The sequence below is a fragment of the Cryptomeria japonica genome, chromosome 1, assembly GCF_030272615.1.
Source record: "Cryptomeria japonica chromosome 1, Sugi_1.0, whole genome shotgun sequence".
Taxonomy (NCBI): Eukaryota; Viridiplantae; Streptophyta; class Pinopsida; order Cupressales; family Cupressaceae; genus Cryptomeria; species Cryptomeria japonica.
Window position 1 is genome coordinate 604,422,312 of NC_081405.1, and position 20,380 is coordinate 604,442,691.

Consider the following 20,380-nt stretch of genomic DNA (forward strand, 5'->3'; position numbering starts at 1 on the left):
AATAATATAAATAAAATTTAAATCTATTTTATAAAAAAAAAAATTTAAAAATTTAAATTTTAAACAGTTAAAATATTATGATATTTATCTAGTGAAAGTCATTGGAAAAATCAAATAATAGTCTGGATGAAATAAAGTTTTAAGAGAAATAAATTCTCAATTCTTTTTGTGATGCCCTTCAATTACTTTTATGAGAGAATAAAAAAGAAAATGATGGCGGACCGAAAAAACAAATCTAATAAAAGTAAATTTATTACTCACATAAACAAATAGTCAATACAACATTGTGAAAGAGTGGCACCAAAAGTAACAAAGTTTCATCGAAAACAATGCAAGTTTGCACTAAAATAGCTCACATTCCAAGAAACCCGTGTATAAGAGCTAAGGTAAATTAACCAATCATGAATAAAAATATATTTCATAATGTATCAACTTAAAAAATGTTCATTTAAACTTTAAGAAAACAAAATAAATGTTAAAAAAAAAAAAAAAAAATTGATTATAATTAGTTAAAATCTGTTTTTTAGTTAACTGTTTTACAAAAAAAAACAAATTCATTGCAATTGTACTATGCTTAACGACAAGTACTAATAAGACCCTTTATTAGAAACAATGCAACTACCTTTGTGATTGTCAACAATGGTCCAACTTCTCCCACTTAATCAGGAATAGTAAAATATTGGGGGTGAAAGCGGCTTCTACCCTTCCTCCGGTGGTTATGCAACAATTTGTTGATGGCACCTTCATGTTTGGCCAATCGTCTGTTATAGAAGCTAAAGAATGGAAACACTTGTTGGAGGATTAGACCTTGGCCTTAGGACAACTTATCAATTATAATAAGAGAAAAATCTATTTTTCAACACGGATAGGAATCTCCAAGGTAAACTTATGCAAATCCTTGGATGTTGTGATGCTAATCTTCCTGATTCCTACTTGGATCTTCCCCTCACAATTAAGGAGGTCATCCCCCAATTCTAGGAGTCTATCTTAGAAAGAATGCAAAAGAAACTTGTTGGTTGGATTGGAAAAACCCTGAGTAGTGCTAGTAAACTCCAGCTTTTGTCAGCCTCTCTTCAAGGTGTCCCGGTCTATTTTCTATCGCTATTTAAGATATCCATTGCTATGGCTGAGAAACTTGAGAAAATCCAAAGAATTTTTTTGTGGACGGGGATGGAGGAAAATTCCAGACTCGGCTTACTCAATTGCGAGGTGGTGCGCAAACCTAAGTACATGGGAGGCCTAGGGATCAGAAAAATTTCGGACCTGAACAAGGCTTTGCTGACTAAAATTGGATGGAATCTTGTGAAGGACAGAGCTAACTGGTGCAAGATTATGCAAGCAAAGTATTTCAATCACACCCCCTTCTCTTCCCTTATATCTTCTAATGAGCTCCCTCCTGGATCAAAGATATGGAACAACATTGTCAAAAATCGGAAGCTGCTTAAGCAGGGTCTAAAATGGTTGTTGGGCAATGGTGAGAAAATTAGATTCTGGGAGGACAACTGGATTGGCGATAGACCCCTGGCCTCTTCCCACTTCAGTTGCCTCATGGGATCCCTCAAGGACTTGCTTGATCCTCTTGTGATGAATTACATATCCCCCTCTTGTTGTTGGTTGAGGCTTACTGATGGTCTGGGAGATATTACTCATTGGGGCCATTTGGTGGGGGAGTTACAATCTCTTCTTGAGGTGGTCAGGATTCCCCGATTCCCTCATGTTGATAAGTTTGTTTGGGTTATGAATCCCTCAAGGTCTTTCAACATTAAGTCGACCTATAATCTCTTGTTCGCTCCTGTGAACGACTGCTACAGCTGAAGAGAAGTTTGGAATTCTCATCTTATCCCTAAAATAAACTTTTTCTGGTCGACGGCTCTGCATGGGAAGATCCTAACTATTGATAACCTTAAAAGGAGAGGCTTCATGTTAGCTAATCAGTGTGTTCTATGTAATTGTGTTGAGGAAAGCATAAATCATCTATTTATCCATTACCCCTTCACTTCTATGGTCTGGCACAAAGTTTACAAAAATTCAATATTGCGTGGACCTTCTTGGAAGACTTGCAGCAGTTTATCAGCAATTGGGAGTGCCCCTCTGCTCACCCTCCGATTAGACAGTTTTGGAAACTCATCCCTCCTCATATCTGTTGGCATATCTGGAAGGAAAGGAACAACCGGATCTTCCGTGAGATTAATAACTCTGTTGACACTGTGGTTGGCATAACAGAAAAGCTCCTCAGGGAGAACACTTTGGTCTGCAAACGGAAAAAACTGCAATCTGCCCCTCTGGTGATGGATTGCAATTGGATTAGGACATGGAATCTGCCTGACAACTTCCTCTGATATGACAACTCTAAAAGGATGGAGAGGCTTAACACTAGATGGTCGACCTCGTCCCCCTCATGGCTCAAACTTAACTTTGATGGCGTCGCTCGCAATGGAGTTGCGGTGGGAGGTGGAATTATAAGGGATAGCTTGGGCAACCTAATTCTGGCCTATGCAGGGAATTTTGGCTCTGCCTCGAGTAACATGGCTGAAGCCCTAACGCTCTTTTGGGGACTTAAATTGGCTCTCGATATTAATGTTAAAAGACTGATCATTGAAGGGGATTCTAAGCTGATTATTGAGGCAACTAAAGGTGTTTCAGGGATTAGTTGGATGATTAACAACATACTCAAGGACATATGGTCTATGATTGTTTGGCTTGAGGAATTTCAAATTCAACACATTTATAGAGAGGGTAATTCAGTGGCAGATTCTCTAGCTGCGGTGGGCCTTGAGATGAAAGGTATGAGGTGCTGGAGACACCTGGAATCACTTTCTGACAGACAGAAATCCCTCATAGGGAGAGACCAAAATTTCATTACTAACCAATGATTTGCTATGTCCTTTTTTATGGGTGGACATTTTGGCCCTTTTGCGATGTCAAGATGTGAGAGGGAAATTTAAATTTGAATTGGGCGGGCTATGCCAAGGTGGATTTCGATGGTCCCCATTTTCTCCACTGCATTGGTCTGGCGATGACGTGTCTGGCCACCTATAATTGTGTTATCGAAGGATTGCAGCTTCAACTTTTAATCATTAACTTGATAGACCATAGCAAGTACAACACCTATTGCTATAACTGGAACTTAAGATTTCTCCATAATAAATATCTTTGCAAGTTGGCGGATGAGCTAAGAGGTGTCCTTTTACATGCTTATCGAAGCTGGCGAACGCATGCCTTGGGAAACACCATAAAAGATAATTATTGCAGCTTTCACCACACTTTGGCTAAATTTCTGTCGATCATTCTTATCTTTCACTCTGGTTTTTCCCTCTACATAACCATTACCATTTCCGCGCTACTTACCAACTTCACTCTGGAGGAAGCTAATATGTGGGGGATTTAGTCTGGGTTGAGTCGGACATTGTTGATGACTGCTTCCACAATGAGCCATGTGTTTGGATGTATGTCAAGGAAGGGGGCATTATCACGTTCATGGAAGTCGTGACTACGTTTGACAAAAATCTCTCCATGCAATTCGCCAGCAGCTGGAATGACAGGAGAGTTGTTATGGGGGACATTTCATTTGAAATTAATGACGATGTCATTGCCTAGGCTATGGGTCTTTCAACTGAGGGAAGAAAGTGGAAGAAAACTAGCAGGGTCACGGATGAGACCAGTATGAATAGATTCTACAAAAAGGGTGAGGAGCTAGTTAAGATGCATGGGGGTTTCAACAGAGAATGCCTACCTTATCCGTGGAACCAAGTGTGTAAAATTATTATGAAATATTTTACCCTTGAGGGAAGATATGGAGTTTTCTATTATTACCACTTCCCATTGCTCAATCATTTTCGCAACCAGGATACTATTTCCTTTCTGTTCTTTTTACTTCATGCTTTAGAATCCATTGTTAAAGAGGTTTGTTATTGCATGAGTTAGGACAACAATTTCACCATCCTCCATCAAGGTTTAATGTTTCGCCTCTACAATTTCCACAGGACCCTGTGTCCGCCTAAACCCATCTCTGTTCAGCTCGCTCCCTCCCTCCACGATAGAAAGTGATAAGGCTGAGGATGATATGGAGGCCACAGAGGGCTCAAAGTCTTCTAAGTTGGATACCAATAACCTTGACTCTTAGACTATTAAGGATGATAATAAGAACACCTCCCCTTCTTCTACCACTTCCCCCTCGCATAATCAGATCTCTGAGGAGGATGGGAGAAAATCTGAGGGTGGTCAGACTACTGTTGAAGGGGGAGAGAAGGAGGTGGTGGCGCATTGTGCGGGATGTAATGCTATCTTCGAGGACCTGAACGTTGTGAAGAAGTTGGACTGTCTGAATTCCCATGTCAACAAAATTGCGAAATTTGCCATTAAATTCATGCACTCCTCGACCACTTCAATGTGCCTGCTGCACCAGGAAAAAGTGAAACATGGTGGCCTAGAAGGTGACACCACGAAGGAACTGTTTGAATTCCTTGCTAAAGATTGGACCGGGCTACTGCTCTCCCTGCACATGGGAGCTAGAAAAGATGATTAATGATTGATGCTTTCCTTTTTTGTTATTGTTTTAGTTTCAGGATCGCCTGGATCCCTGTTAAGTTTAATTTCTTTATCAACCATATGAGGCTTGTTAAGACTCTTTCTACTTTCTTTAGTTTTTATAGTCTGAACAATATGCTTATCTCTAAGGATAGATGGTTTAAGGTTAGTTTATTTTTGGTTATATGTTGTTTAAGTTGCTATATGGACGAGATTGTTATCAATCTTGGGTTAATTTATAGCTTTATTATCAAAAACAATGGTCCACCCTTGCTCATTCTTTATAGGAGGGAACATACTCACAAATTCAACCTTGTACTAGCTAATCAAGAATCCCTAATTTTATGTTCAAAGAATCAATGCTAGAAGCAAGTGATTATAACGTTAACATTGAGGACCAACTGGACATGTCACATATTGCCAATTTGTATTGCAGTGGACTCCTTCAAGTCCTAGGAGAGACCTACTTTCACATAGACTCAACATTAAGGACTAGCTAAATAAAAAATTTATATTTCCACATACCACCCTACTAGAAGATGAGGCAATGTAGACCAAGAATGGCTAAAAAAGCGAAGGAAAATAGTGGGAACTCAAGCGAAATTGGGACCTTAAGATCCTACTCATTGAACACAAGGACCATTCTTAAGGACAACATCTACCTAACTAGCTTTCACAAAACAAGAGAAAGAGACCCTTGGTTAAGATTCGAATGATATCCAAATCAACTCAATGAGGGATCCATGCAATATTAATCTAACCTTTTAGCATGCTCTCAAAGGAGATTCTTCTAACAAAGTATAATATTTAAGGGTATAGTTACTATACTTATTTCCATGTATTATCAAAGTTTGAAAAAGTAGGAATAATATCTAGAGGAGATTCATCTACCTGACTAGCTTTCACAAAACAAGAGAAAGAAACCCTTGGTTAAGATTTGAATGATATCCAAATCAACTCAATGAGGGATCCATGCAATATTAATCTAACCTTTTAGCATGCTCTCAAAGGAGATTCTTCTAACAAAGTATAATATTTAAGGGTATAGTTACTATACTTATTTCCATGCATTATCAAAGTTTGAAAAAGTACGAATAATATCTAGAGGATATTCATAATTCTTACCTCATGAAATGCTTTTGTGATGAATTATGTAAGTTTCTACAATGGTAATTTAGTTTAGATGTCATTATATAGCAAAAATGCCCCTAAGTGTGAGAAAACATCTAAAGGGCCTTCACAATAAATGTAGAAGATGAAAACTATCCTGTTACGTTATTGGAAAGCAATATTTAGTTTAGATGCCATTATATAGCAAAAATGCCCCTAAGTGTGAGAAAACATCTAAAGGACCTTCACAATAAATGTAGGAAATGAAAAATATCCCATTACGTTATTAGAAAGCAATATTGAGGCCAAGGAAAATCCAACCGAGGAGACAGGGATCAAAGCTAAAGTAACCTCACCCACTCCATTCAAAATTCTTGTTTGATATTTCATAAACCATGTGATATGTAGTTGTATCTTTGATTAAAAAATAATTGGTTTTCATCATCCACGAAAATTTTAATGCAAAGCTAATCAAGGAAGTACAAAGTCAAAGAAATGCCTAGCAAACCAAGTGTTATCCCTATCTCTAAGGGTTGCATTTACTAGATTATATTTCTAAAAGTACTCATTTTTTAGGAATTTACCAATATATACCCTTTTTTTAATATTTCTATCTCAATCATGTCTCTACGCGATTCCCATTTAATAAACCACATTTCACATTAGCTTGCATTAATAACCACAACTACTAGGTTGAACAATAACTACCATTAATGTTTATTAAAAGCATCATAAGTTTTGACAGCTCAAATTACAATCTGCACTTTGTTGGTGGAAGCTTTCAGTAGCCAATGACACAAATGGCTAGATCAAACTCTTATTCAACCTGTATGACTATTTTCCAAAAAACGACGATTATAGTTTCCTAGGAAATATGACACCTTTGTCAAAGATTTCAAAATCTCTACATTAAGATGAACAGATGTGGAATATGCACTTATTGGATAATTGATCCCCTTATGCCACTGCAGCATCCTTCAAATAGCGATGCTACTCTATTTTGTACAAGAAGCTCCTGTATATTAAATTAGAGGGCTCATGAAATCCCTCTTAAGCCATTGCCAACATCCATCAAACAATGTTGCTATTATTCCGTATAAAGAGCAGAGAGCATCAACAACTTTGCTATTATTCCGTATAAAGAGCAGACGGCACTTTTATATTTCAATCAGTTGTCTCCGGTGATCTATAGCCCCAAGGATTTTTTTCTGACCAATTCCACTGGTCACGGCACATCTTCTCTATTCCATACTGAGCTCTGCAATGCCCACATCAGATGAATAATTTTTTATGCTTATATGTCTGATTAAAAAAATTCAACCCATCTCTACACTCATCAAGAAAATACAAACAAAAAACATGGCAAATACATACTTCCAATTTAATTCCTTCTCAGCCTTCTCTGTAGATGCATACACAGTTTCAGAATCTCCAGGCCGACGATCAACAAATTTCAGAGGAATTTTCTGATAATTGCAAGTTTAGTAAAGGATTAGTTCTATAAACAGCTATGTATTTGTGGGATAAATCTGATTAATAATTATGTTCTCACCTTCCCTGATGCCTTCTCAAATGCAGCCACCATTTCGAGAACAGATGTGCCTCGGCCCGACCCCAAATTATAGACTTCACAACCTTCATAAAACCAGAAACGAATATTGTCCATTACATTTTATTTAGATAGAGAATTTGGTAACCATTAAAAAGAGAGAAAGAGAGAGGAGCATAACTGTAAGTCATTAAAACATCAACAAGTATTGAAATAATAATATAATTTAAGGTATCTCCTTGAACAGAACCTCCTTGTTTGCAACAAACCTAGAAATTTATAAACCCATGATGGGAAATATAACTCTTACTGATGAAATTTGTTCTGCATAAAATACTGTTGCAGAAATCTAGAAGGCTATTGAATAAACCCCGACAAAGTTGATCATGAAAGAGTTCTTAAACTACAAAAGGTAGAAACAAATTTTTTTGGAAAAACAATTTATGGAAACCTTGAATTACGGGGTTCGCCGAACTTTAAGTTTGAGGTTCGGAATTCGGCGAACTTTATAAAATTCGTAAAAGTTCGCCACTAATTCATACGGCAAAAATGTGACTATTTCTTCTTCTTTTTTAACATTTCGTCGGGTACTTTTAGGGTTTCTGGCATTTTTTTTTAATAAATAATCTGCGAATTTCACCTAAAGTGCGTCAGTCGTTTGAGCTTTGAAAGTTGACGGCTAGGGCAAAACAATTTGCAGTTGATCGCAAGCATTTCGCAGAGATTTGGCGGGTTGTTTACTACGGCCTATGTTTGTGCTCGCCTCTATTCGTGTTCTGCCGCCATTGGAACTCCCAGGTAAGCCATCAAACTCTGTTTTTCATTTATTTATGTGTGTTTTTTTTGTGTCTGTTTTTTTAAGGTTTTTAGGTAGGCCGTCGCAATGTATTTTATGATTAGTTTGTTTTAGGTATTTTTTGTTTTTCATACGTTGAAACAGGATGTTAAATTTACTATTTTTTAGTTTTAATTCATATTAAATATTTATTAAAACATTTTAATTGGTATATTTAATGTTTTATAATTTTAGTTAACTTTTTAGCAGAAACTGCAAATAGTGTTTTTTTATTTTTACTATTTATATTAATATCCTTTGTAATTTTAATTTTACGAAACAAAATAAAAAATAGTAAAAATGAAAAACTGTAATTTACTTTATTTGACAGATAAAATACACTGTATGAAAAACTGTAATTTACTTTATTTGACAGATTTTATTTTTACTATTTATATTAATATCCTTTGTAATTTTAATTTTACGAAACAAAATAAAAAATAGTAAAAATGAAAAACTGTAATTTACTTTATTTGACAGATAAAATACACTGTAGTGTATTTTATCTGTCAACTGTAGTGTATTTTATCTGTCAAATAAAGAAAATTACAGTTATTTTATCTGTCAAATAAAGTAAATTACAGTTTTTCATTTTTACTATTTTTTATTTTGTTTCGTAAAATTAAAATTACAAAGGATATTAATATAAATAGTAAAAATAAAAAACACTATAACTGTACTTTATCTGTCAAATACAGTAAATTACAGTTTTTCATTTTTACTATTTTTTATTTTGTTTTTGTAAAATTAATATATTTTTGTTTTATGTTTAGAAAGATTATATTCAGTTTTGTGTTGATGTTTATTGAAATAGAATTTAATATTCATTTTCTCTTTAAGAGTCAAAAAGAAAAAATTTCATATATTTTGTTTTGATGTTTTTTAAATAAAATGTATTTGATAATTTAAATACTAATTTTTTATATTTTTTTAAACTTACAGATTGTAATAAAATGCCTCCTAAATAATCAAATTCTGAAATATGGAAATATGTGACAAAGAATGGTGCTGATCTCTTTTGTACCAAATGTCAGAAACCTTTCACTGAAAGTTTAACAAGGGCTGATTAACAAGGGCAAGAGACCACTTACTTGGGCTCAGTGGGGCTGCAGGAGGAGGTGTTAGTGCAAAAATAAAAACTGCTTTAGAGAGAGAACAATCCTCTTCGATTCGATTGTAGGAATGATGAAGAAGACACCAAAAAAACAAAGAATTGAAGAGCATGTGTACAAGTTCACATCTATCTCTTCTTCTTCCAGTTTACCCAAGGCCACAGGCGCATCAATAGGAAGTGGAACACTGAACAACTTTTGGAAACCAGTAGAGAAACAACAAGTGGATGATGCATTGGCTGATTTGTTTTATTCAAGTGTTATTCCATTCAACGTGGCAAGAAATCCTCATTTCCATAATGCAATTCAAAAAGTTGCAGAGTTTGGCAAAGGGTACACACCTCCATCTTTAGAGGCTTTCAGAACAACTCTTTTAGAAAGGTCAAAAGATAGAGTGACAACAAAGTTCGCTGAGGTCAACGCTTCTTGGAAAGCAACAGGTTGCACCATATTGAGTGATGGATGGTCAGATATATGTCAAAGGTCATTAATAAATGTTTTAGTAGCTTTCCCTGAAGGTGTTGTGTTCTTGAAAGTGATTGACACCATAAGCAAAAGAAAACTTCAGAATATATTTTTCAAATACTAGAGGTAGCCATTCTTGAAGTAGGAGTGGAAAATGTGGTTCAAGTGGTTACTGATAGTGCAGTAAATTGTGTGGGAGCAGGGAAGATGATTATAGAGAAGTATCCACAGATATATTGGAGCCCATGTGCAGCCCATTGTCTAGATTTGTTGCTACATGATTTGGCTAAATTCCCATGGATACATGAAGCAATCCATAGAGGGAGAGCAGTTGCGAATTTCATTAGAAATCATCGTTTCACATTGAGTCTATACAGGCAACATGCATCTAGGGAGTTGTTGAGGCCTTGTGACACAAGGTTTGCTTCATTTTATATCACTTTGAAAAGAGTGATTGAAGAGAAAGTAGCGTTGAAATTGGTCATTTGTTCCAATGAGTGGGAAAGTTCAGCACTTTCTAATAGTGCTAAAGGGAAGAAAATAGAGCAAATCATTTTGAGCAGCAGCTTTTGGGAAAGTGGAGCAAAGGTTTTGAATATATGTGGGCCAATTGTTGATGTTCTTCGTATGGTGGATGGTGACACTCCTTGCCTCGGCATGCTTTATGAAAGCATGAACCGTTGTAAGGAATCTATTCAAAGAGCACTAAATAATGTAGAAACAAAGTACATGGAGATTTGGGAGATAGTTGATTCCAGATGAAAAATGATGCCCACACCTTTACATGCAGCAGCTTGCTATTTGGAGCCTAAATTATTTCATATTGATAGACAAAGTGATCTTGAAATTATGTCAGGGTTTTATGAGGCCATTAGCAGATTTGAACCAGATCGAACAACTGCAGCACTAATCAGAGACCGATGTTGAAAATACAGGAGAGCAGAAGGGTTGTTTGGAATAGAAGCAGCCCAAGATGATATGACATGAGATGGTGTACCTAGCTATAAATGGTGGATGAGCTATGGAGCACAAACTCCTGAACTACAATGCTTTGCCATTCGAATATTGAGTCAAGGAGTAAGTTCATCAGCTTGTGAGAGGAACTGGAGTTGCTTTGACCACATCCATTCCAAAAAGAGGAACAAGTTGCTGTTTGGAAAGTTGGGAGATCTTGTCTACATTCGGAGCAATTTAAAATTGTTCATGAATAGATCAGCAAATGATTCCACATCTTCTTCACAACAACGAATTTCAGAAAACAAGGTAACTGGAGTTGTAGATGAGCCTGACTTTTTGGATGACGAATTGAACAGTGATACTGATGATGATGCTACAACAACTCAGCCATGTGCTCTTGATGACCTGGAGCTTTTTTGAAGTTCTATACTCTTGAATTTTGGTTGTACCTTTCTGACTAAGAAACATCTTTGCACTCTTGATGACTTGTAGCTCTTTTGAAGTTCCGAAGTCTCAACTTTTGATTGTATCTTTTTGATAAAAAAACATCAAGACAATTGTGATATCACATGTTTCTTATGTTTTTTTCTATAATGATTTCGAATCTATTTTGCAATCTTAAACTATATTGATAATCTATTGGATATATTACTAATATTTAAAAAATAAAATTTATATAAGGCGAATTTAATTCCGAATTTTTTTTCCAAAGTTTTTGCCCTTGCCGAACTTCATCTGAATTTCATAGCTGCCAAACTCGAACTCAAATTCGAATCTTGTGACTTAGAAGTTGAATATATGGAGGAAATTGCACAATAATGGCTAAAGGACACATTCCCAGAGAATAGGGAAACATTTACCCTATTTTGGGATGCATCTCCCACCCTCAAGATGTGTGACGAGCATTGGGTATACATCTCCCACCCACTGATTATGGATGAAGTATATACCTAGGTATCCCAAGGCATCTCTTGATCCATGCCAAGCAAGAAAAACCAACTACAATATAAAAATCTAACAGAAAAGGAAAATACAAGAAAAATGCATAAAGAAAATCCAAAACCACTATTTGAGCCCACCATAGGCTTCACCATCTACCAAACAGTGATACAAATTAATATCTGTATGAAGTTTTATTAAGGGTATAAGTGATGAGAATGAATCAAACCTTAATTCTTGGTTTCAAAATGCTACTCTAGTGTTACTTACATTGACTCATTTAATTGACTCTTAACTTCATCGAGTTTTCAATGCTTGGTAGAAAGGGAGCCATAATGATTATTTAGCTAGTCAGACTCTATTCCAAGTTTGACCCGCAAACTCTAACCATGGGCCCTTGCACTTTGTACTAGATTATCTGGGTTCCCTAACACTGCAAAATAACAACTTATGACTTGCTTGTACTATTGAGATAGTTTTTAGCATGGGAATGCCAAATAATTGCTGAGAAGATCCAATGTTGTGCCTAAAATAACAAAATTTCTGTGTAGGAAGATTGGCAAAGCTTGGTTTTCTCTTGAGCTTTGTCAAGAGGTCAAAACCATATACATTAGAACCATTCTTCAAATTATATAAGGAAGCTCCTTGAAATGTAACTTAACCTTAAATCTAAAGCTATGAACAAATTTACAATTATGCACACCATACAAGTTTATATGGGGGTTTGGCATAAATATAAATTGCTAATTGGCTATGTTTTTGCCCCATATGCAAGTGTCAAAGTCTCAATGATCAAGTCTTGCAACAAGATTTCCAGATTTATAGGAGCATAAACTATCAAGCAAGAATGATAAACTCAACTTCAAGCCAAAGCAAAAACCAGTAATAGACTGTAAACAAATATTTTAAGGAAAAACAAATATGAATGCTGATTACTGGCAAAGACCAATAAATCTACACCGATAGGAAAGAATTTAGACAAGTGAACACCACATGATTTCATGAAGGAAATATTTAATCTGTTTTTAAACTATAAAAGCACATATGGAGGTTCTGAAGATTGAATTTACACCTATCAATTACTTTTGCTTCAAAGTTTTGAGAGATATTTTCCATGAGACTACATCTTTTGCTTCAAATGGGTAGCTTAAATCTTCCAAGATTTTCGCAACAAACCCATTTTGTGCATGTGTCAATAATCAGTGCATCCATGGGAGCATGTTTCTTTTAGGCAATTTTTAGGATTGTTAACTCTAGATGCAAAGCTACAATTTTAAAATACAGATCTCACCTATACAAATTGACTCAAAACAACCTACTATGAATTTTCTCAATGACATTACAAGAGCGCAAATCACATTTACAACAACTTTAAATTAACTATTTTACCGGGTCCTTCGTATTTGACCTGGATACGTGTATGGGTTCACTACTGGTCTTCATAGGATGTGTGTTCATCCCCGGGTACACCAGGATACTGCCTGGGCATCTGGGCAGTACTTGGGATGTACCCAGGAAGAGCCTCACAATCCAAGAAAAGAAAAACAACAGCAATTACAAAATTGGTCAAGGAGTATGACACCATCAGTTACTAAATATGATATTGTTTTCTAATGAATTCCAATATAAAGTTGATATTGTCTTGGCAGGCCAAGAATTTATAGCTGTCATTTAAAAAAATTGAGGGCAATTGTTTCCAATTGAACATGTATAGATAGCATTAATTGATCCATCATCAGTCACTAAATATGATATTATTTTCTAATGAATTACAATAAAAAGTTGATATTGTCTTGGCAGACCGAGAACTTATAACTATCATTTAAAAAATTTGAGGGCTATTGTTTCCAATTGAACGATTGGAAACAGCATTAATTGATTCTCATGAATGCATCATTCCATCATTTACCCTCTCATTTTACCACCACAATCGTGAGGGGGGGGGGGGAGCGGGGAGACAATGTTTGGTCCAGACTCTAAATCTGTCATCATTCTTGAATCAGCACACTAGATCTTCAACATTGACCCTAAAAACCTGCATTGACCTTTGTTTGATTGACTCTTCTTCAATGCAGTTATCCGACAATGTTGATCTTTGAGTTTTTATTTCTCTATTATATTTTTTTAAGGAGAATCTATTACTATACTTGTGAAGTAATCATGAATTTAACTACTATAAGTTACTATGTCAAAATTATGTTGTATTCTATTTATTGGCAATTAAGAGTACCACTGTTCTTATAATTTATAATTTTGAACACACATACACACATTCCCATAACCATAGCCAAGGAAAAAATTGTCCTGTTTCTTACTAGGTTCTAGTACCCATACCCGCACTTGTGTCTGAACCGGTAACTTAGCAAATCAATAATAACTTGTACAGCACAAGCATGGCATCCTTTAATATTCATCAACAAATTACAATAATTTCAATTCAATATCTAAATGGGAACGCTGCAGAATAAGCCTGACTTCAACTATCCATTTAAATTATCTGCCCACAACGCTTGCAAGAAAAATAAAAATAAGCAATCCTATCTCTATTAATAGAAAGAAAATAAAACATCTTTAAAGCAAACTGATTCTAAAACAAATAATTAAAATAAAAACCTAACACTAAGCTCATATCTACCTGCTCTAAAATCAACTTTGTCCACCAAAGTTGTTTTCGAAAATTTGAAGCAACTTAAGTCTTTGAAACTTGTGAAGTCATTTGGAATCCATGATATATGGCAAAATTCTTTATGAAGCCATGAACATGAATCTAATGATTGCCCTACATGAACCCACTAATGCCTGAAATTGGAGCTCTAACCATGATGAATTTGCTGATCCTTCGTCATGTCAATATGCTAGTTCCTCTAAATCTGGAATCCCTTAACCTTGGAAGACTTCATTTTTTTCAAGAATCTCAATGGAACCCCAAGTTGGATAGAATGTTGACGCTTTGCACTTGAAACCTTCCAATTCTGAAATCCAGCCAAGCACTAAATAGCTTGGAATCTGAATGATTAACACACTTTTTGGCATTTGAAATTAGCCTTGCATGTTTTTATCCCACTTTTTGCTTTCATTTAACTGAATAGTGAAACCTCCTTTTTGGCATTTAAAATAGTTGCACATGGGACAAAATTAAGCAGCAAGATATTTATGAAAGTGCACTTGTATTTGTCACTTTAACCTTATTTGGCCTTGGGCAAAGTTTCATAGGTTGTTTGCCACTTTAACTTTACTACGCAGAATTCTCTCATTGCATTGTCACCTCATAATGGCCACCTAGACTGGGCATTTGCATTGTTACATTGACTAGCGAAACTTCATAACACTTTTGCCATATTTTGTAACTTGGAAAGAACTTCTAGGTGGCTTTGCCACTACAAAAAGATGCCTCATTTAAGCTATTTTTTCACCTTTCCTCTTTGGCACACTTTCATGAGATATTCACCACCTTTGGGTGTTTGGTCCCTTTGTCATAATAAGAGTCACACTTCACAGCTGGCAATGCTACCTGCTTTGGATGCAATTTTGACAACTTAAGTCTTGAACACTTACAAGCCTTGGTGGAGACTCCTCAACACTTCGCCAAATTTCATCATTGTCAAGTGAAACATTTAAAAGGCAATGCCCACTCACTTTGCGTACCTTGACATATATTTTAATCATCTCCTTTGCTGCTGACGATCACTAATACATCTGCCCTGTCTTCAGGCAGAAATCCATTTGTCTTTAGCCACAACAAGGTTCGCCCTTTTGCTGTCTGCTCCGACTTATGTGTTGCCCACCTCAGCAATCTATTTGCCTTATGTTGGCTGCTAGAGGAACTTATGGCAAAAGACAAGACAATGTGCACCTCTTGCCTTGATTTCTCCATCTCTAAAGTGATTATCTCTTGATTTTATTTCTGTTTTGAAAGATAACTGAAAGACTTTCAAAATTGTTGCCCTAATCATTATTCTGGTGTTTTAATGTCCAGCCTTTATCTCTGCTCTTTGAATGTTTAACATGTTGTCCATCACGTTTAGAAGACTAAAGCAGATGAATGAGATATCATAGACAACTTTAAGCCATGTATAATACAAAAAAATAACATTATTAAAGGCCACGTTAGCCTTAATTCAAAAAAACAGGTCGGCTATTGTTGTTTTCTGCTTTAGGTCAGCCTAAATCATGAAAATCATATTTTTCACTAGAAAATTTTGCAAATTTCATATGGGTAAAAACAATTGGCTCTTTTAAGAGACCATGGGACAGACTTGAGCCATGCGAGAAGTTACGAATCTCTAGAAAGTTTTGGTAAGTGTCTTCTTATATATGAGCAATAGAGTCAAGCATATCCTAACACCTAAACTAAAATGCAATGATAAGCAAACACAAAACTTCAAAGAAAAAAAAATTATATCACAAATACATGGAAAAGATATTACATACTTACCTACAGACAAAGAGAAAACACACTCACTAGATGAAGTTGTTAACATGCAAGGAAAAATAACAACCTTTCATTGAGTAAGGGTTCTAATCGTGACAACTCATATCCTAAAAGCTTTTACAATATTTTCATGAAGATACAAGATTCAAGCAGTAGAAAAAATTTAGATCTAACTGAGTAAATTGGTTTTGGATAGTCTCCTTCCATAAGGAAAACAGTCTCTAGCAAGTAAAGTTATTCTACCTCATTTTGAAGGTGTCTAACAAGGACCTATATCTGCAGCATATCTGTGGGAATAATAACCTTTACATATCTGATTTGCTCTTCTTCTCCCATCACTTTAGCATACCTAACCATAAACTCAGTTAAAGCACCATCCTTCAAGAAAGGCTAAAGATACTGAAGAAAATTTCAATTCCACAATTGGTATCAATTGTGCACCTTGTGCTTGCAGCATTTCTTTAGGACTTTCAAGCACAAAAGTAGGATCTAATGTGCATTTCTTCTTTAAGCATTGAATCTTCCACAAAATGAACATGTTGTAGAAAAACATCCATCTCTAGAAGTAAACCTTGCAAAACCTCTTCACTTGGTGGAAAAGCTTGGGTAAATTAGATCTCTTTAGCTTTATCATGACATTTATCCTCAATGAATGTGTCCATTAGAGGAGAAATCACTCATTATTAACTGTGCAACTGCTATATTATGGAAAAGAGGACAGAGTGGAAACATAAATCTTTTGTAGAATTTCTTCTTTTCCAAATAAATTCAAACATGGCCTCACCTCATTACTAGCTATTATATGTTCAACTCCTAGTTCTTCAATTTTGCTATGAAAAGTTATCGAGGACAATGCCAAAGAGGATTCAAACTTCATTAGAAAAGCATTTCTTCTTCCACAAAATGAACATGTTGTAGAAAAACATCCATCTCTGGAAGTAAACCTTGCAAAACCTCTTCACTTGGTGGAAAACCTTGGGTAAATTAGATCTCTTTAGCTTTATCATGGCATTTATCCTCAATGAATGTGTCCATCAGAGGAGAAATCACTCATTATTAATTGTGCAACTGCTATACTGGAAACATAATTCTTTAGTAGAATTTCTTCTTTTCCAAATAAACTCAAACATGGCCTCAATTCAATACTAGCTATTATATGTGCAACTCCTAGTTCTTCAATTTTGCTATGCAAAGTTATCGAGGACAATGCCAAAGAGGATTCAAACTTCATTAGAAAGTCTATTGTTTCTTTTATTGAAGACCCAATCTTGAGGTATTGTAAAAAATTGTCCAAGATCAGCAATGAATAAATCTTTAGTAGAATTTCTTCTTTTCCAAATAGATTCAAACATGACCTCAACTCATTACTAGATATTATATGTTCAACTCCTAGTTCTTCAATTTTTCTATGCAAAGTTATCAAGGCCAATGCCAAAGAGGATTCAAACTTCATTAGAAAGTCCATTGCTTCTGTTATTGAAGACCCACTCTTTAGGTATTGTAAAAAATGTCTAAGATCGGCAATGAATCTTCCAACTCCAAATTTGATCCTTTAATTGAATTTAAAACTCCATTGTCCCTGCAAAGAGTAGACTATGCTTCATCCAATTGTACTACCTCGCTACTTTCCTAAGATGTTTATAAAAGTTACCTAACTTGAAGTTGTGATTGTTTCTCTAATTTTGTTTCATAGAGGCTCTTTAAACATCCCTTCAAAAGTAGGTAAGAGTAGACTATGCTTCATCCAATTGTACTACCTCACTACTTTCCTAAGATGTTTATAGAAGTTACCTAACTTGAAGTCGTGATTGTTTCTCTAATTTTGTTTCACAGAGGTTCTTTAAACATCCCTTCAAATGTAGATAAGAAATTCATCAAATGCATCTTCCTTCGTGACATGTTCATCACCCTCTTGTTCGATGGAAATAGTTGAATCATCACCTTGCTCCATGGAAGCTTTGAAGATTGTCTTTTTCTACAAACAAGTGATATGCAATTTCTTCTAGTGCAAAAGTTTGTGCACCATAGAATATAGGTGAAACTTGAGACATAGATGAGAAACCTAACTATTTCTCCTGATATACAAATGAAGGAATAAAAATAGGGTCATGAAAACAAGTCACCATAGGTGGCTTCTCCCATGGATGTCCTCCTATACTCTCCTCTCATCAGATATTTTTTGTTTCACAGCTACTTGATTCCAATTAAATGCAAAAGCATTGAAAGTATCTTACTTTTGTAGAAAAGATTGGCCCATTTTGAATATATCTTGTCATAGAGTTGCCATTAGGCTCATCTCAAAAGTGCTGCAAGGTTACCCCAAAATATTTGATAATTTGGCCTAGTAGTGGTTGTGAGCTACATCATATCATGCATTTCCAAACAATGTTAAGCATAATGGTTGCTTGTCACATGGAAAGAACAAAAAATTGTTTGTGTTATTATCAAGAGGTGCTTCCAAGGCAAGCCTTTTAGGTGGAGGAGGTGGTCTCTATTTTTTACTTTTGTTACCCCTTTGAAGTTGCCCTTGATATTGTTTCACAAGATCCTTCTTCCGAAAATCTTTTTGTGTAAAACATATCAATCAACACTTGTTGTAGGAGAGGAACTTCAAAACTTGTGACCAAAGATCTGATGGAATCTTTTTTTATATTCTCCGACAACTACCAAAGTTTGGATGGTATTGTGAGATTCAATGAAAGTTGTAGACCCAAAGGGACCAAAGTTTGGATGGTATTGTGAGATTCAATGAAAGTTGTAGACCCAAAGGGCCCTTAAGGGCAAGTTTGTAGGATTTGCATTGGAGGCATTTGCCTTGTTATGTCATAGGGGTCATATGTATGTGCCACTTTCAGGTCATCTTCAAACAATGTTTTTGTTAAGAGGCACATAAAGCACCTTATGCAGCACATCTAAAGGTAAAGAAGATGCACACCAATCTTGATGGTTGTACATTGGGTGGACATGCAATGAGATAATGCAAAGTTTGTGGATTGATACCTTGAGTGCCAAAGAGTGAAAGTGGAGCATGAACATCCAACAAGACTTCTTTACCCACATGACATACCTGAGTGGAAATGGGACATCATTTTCATGGACTTCATATTTGGTCTACCTTTGTCATCTCAACACCATGATGTCATCATGGTGACAATTGACAAGTTGACCAAGGTAACTCATTTCTCTCCAATGCAAATGACATACATTGCTCCAATACTAGCGATGTAATGCCTACCTATCCCTAGCCTAATTTATATGATGTGATGGTACTAAATGTATGTTGTGATGCTAGCTGATTGCATTTTGATGCTCTTGTTGGATGAATTTAATTATGGACATTTTTCATGAAATATTTGTATGTGTTGTGGGCTTGCTCGATTTATTATCATGTTTTTGTTCATGGTCATGTGCATTAATGTTGATTTTGTAATTCAATGCTACCATGATTTGTATCATTTAAATGTAATGAGATTATGGATATGATGTCAGACACCATCGTGTGATCATTTGATGCTTCGGCTATTGATTTTTATTGAGCAAGCATGCTTGATGTGTGTTAACTAATAAGTAGTTACAGGTACATGGTATGACTTTACTTGGCTACACAAGTCTAAGAATACCCCCATGGTGGCTATATGAAGGTGTCATATTGGTCGTAATTATTCACCTTACCTGTCATACTCAATACGAGTATGATACCCTATTTTTTGTCAATGTAGACCCAAATACCATCTTTGGTATGATTCTGAAAGATCTGACCCTATATGGACACTTAGTATGTGTGTGTTTCAATATTTGGTTAAATTTGTATTTTCCATAAATTTAATATAAAAATATGCTTTTAAGGATCTTATTGCCCTTGAGCATGAGTTAGACCCTATCCTTGAACCTCATAGAGCTATTTAAATTTATTAAATTGCTAAGTATTTTGGGTTTTGCTTGTTGGGCCTTTGCCTTAAAGGCCACTCCAACTTTGTGAAAGGGATAAGACTTATCAATAAACTTCGATCACCGAGGAGCCCTTCGTGGCATAGTTTTTCCTAAGGCTATCGAGCTTCAGCCCTCAGGTTTTCACCCTAGCGACTAAACCTTCTCTTGGTATGAGGAAGGGCTTTTGTAAATCCTTGATTCCCAAAGTGTGCCTTATAGGCCTTGTTGCTTTAAGTTTTTCAAGCCTTGGGCATCAGGCTTTCACCTTATAAGCTTTGGTAAATTTGTGAATGAGGTAAGCTAAAACCCCAGCACTCGATTCCTTGAAACGTTCTCTTCAAGGTATCAAATCTTTGAGTTTGTTGGGCTTTGGCCCTTGGATTTTAACCTTAATGGTTACACCCTTGGGGTGATAGGGCAACCTGAAACCCAATACCCGTGTTGTGTCAGGTGAACTACCAAAGGCCTACTCCCAATACCTGCAGCATCAAGGGTAAGGCGGAAGGCCTACCCCTAACACTCGA

General features: G+C 35.8%; 1 protein-coding gene across 2 annotated transcripts in view; it reads right to left on the reverse strand.

Moving 5' to 3' along the window:
- Positions 1–6,326: 6,326 nt before the first annotated feature.
- LOC131048142 (UDP-glucose 4-epimerase GEPI48) overlaps positions 6,327–20,380 on the reverse strand; it is a 194,673-nt gene continuing 180,619 nt past the window's right edge. For both annotated transcript variants that reach the window (XM_057982017.2, XM_057982016.2), the window contains 3 exons: positions 7,190–7,272; positions 7,012–7,103; positions 6,327–6,895 (listed from right to left, as the gene is read on the reverse strand). In XM_057982017.2, coding sequence (XP_057838000.2) covers positions 6,802–6,895; positions 7,012–7,103; positions 7,190–7,272 — 269 coding nt within the window. In that variant the 3' untranslated portion in view covers positions 6,327–6,801. The remainder of the gene's footprint in view (positions 6,896–7,011; positions 7,104–7,189; positions 7,273–20,380) is intronic.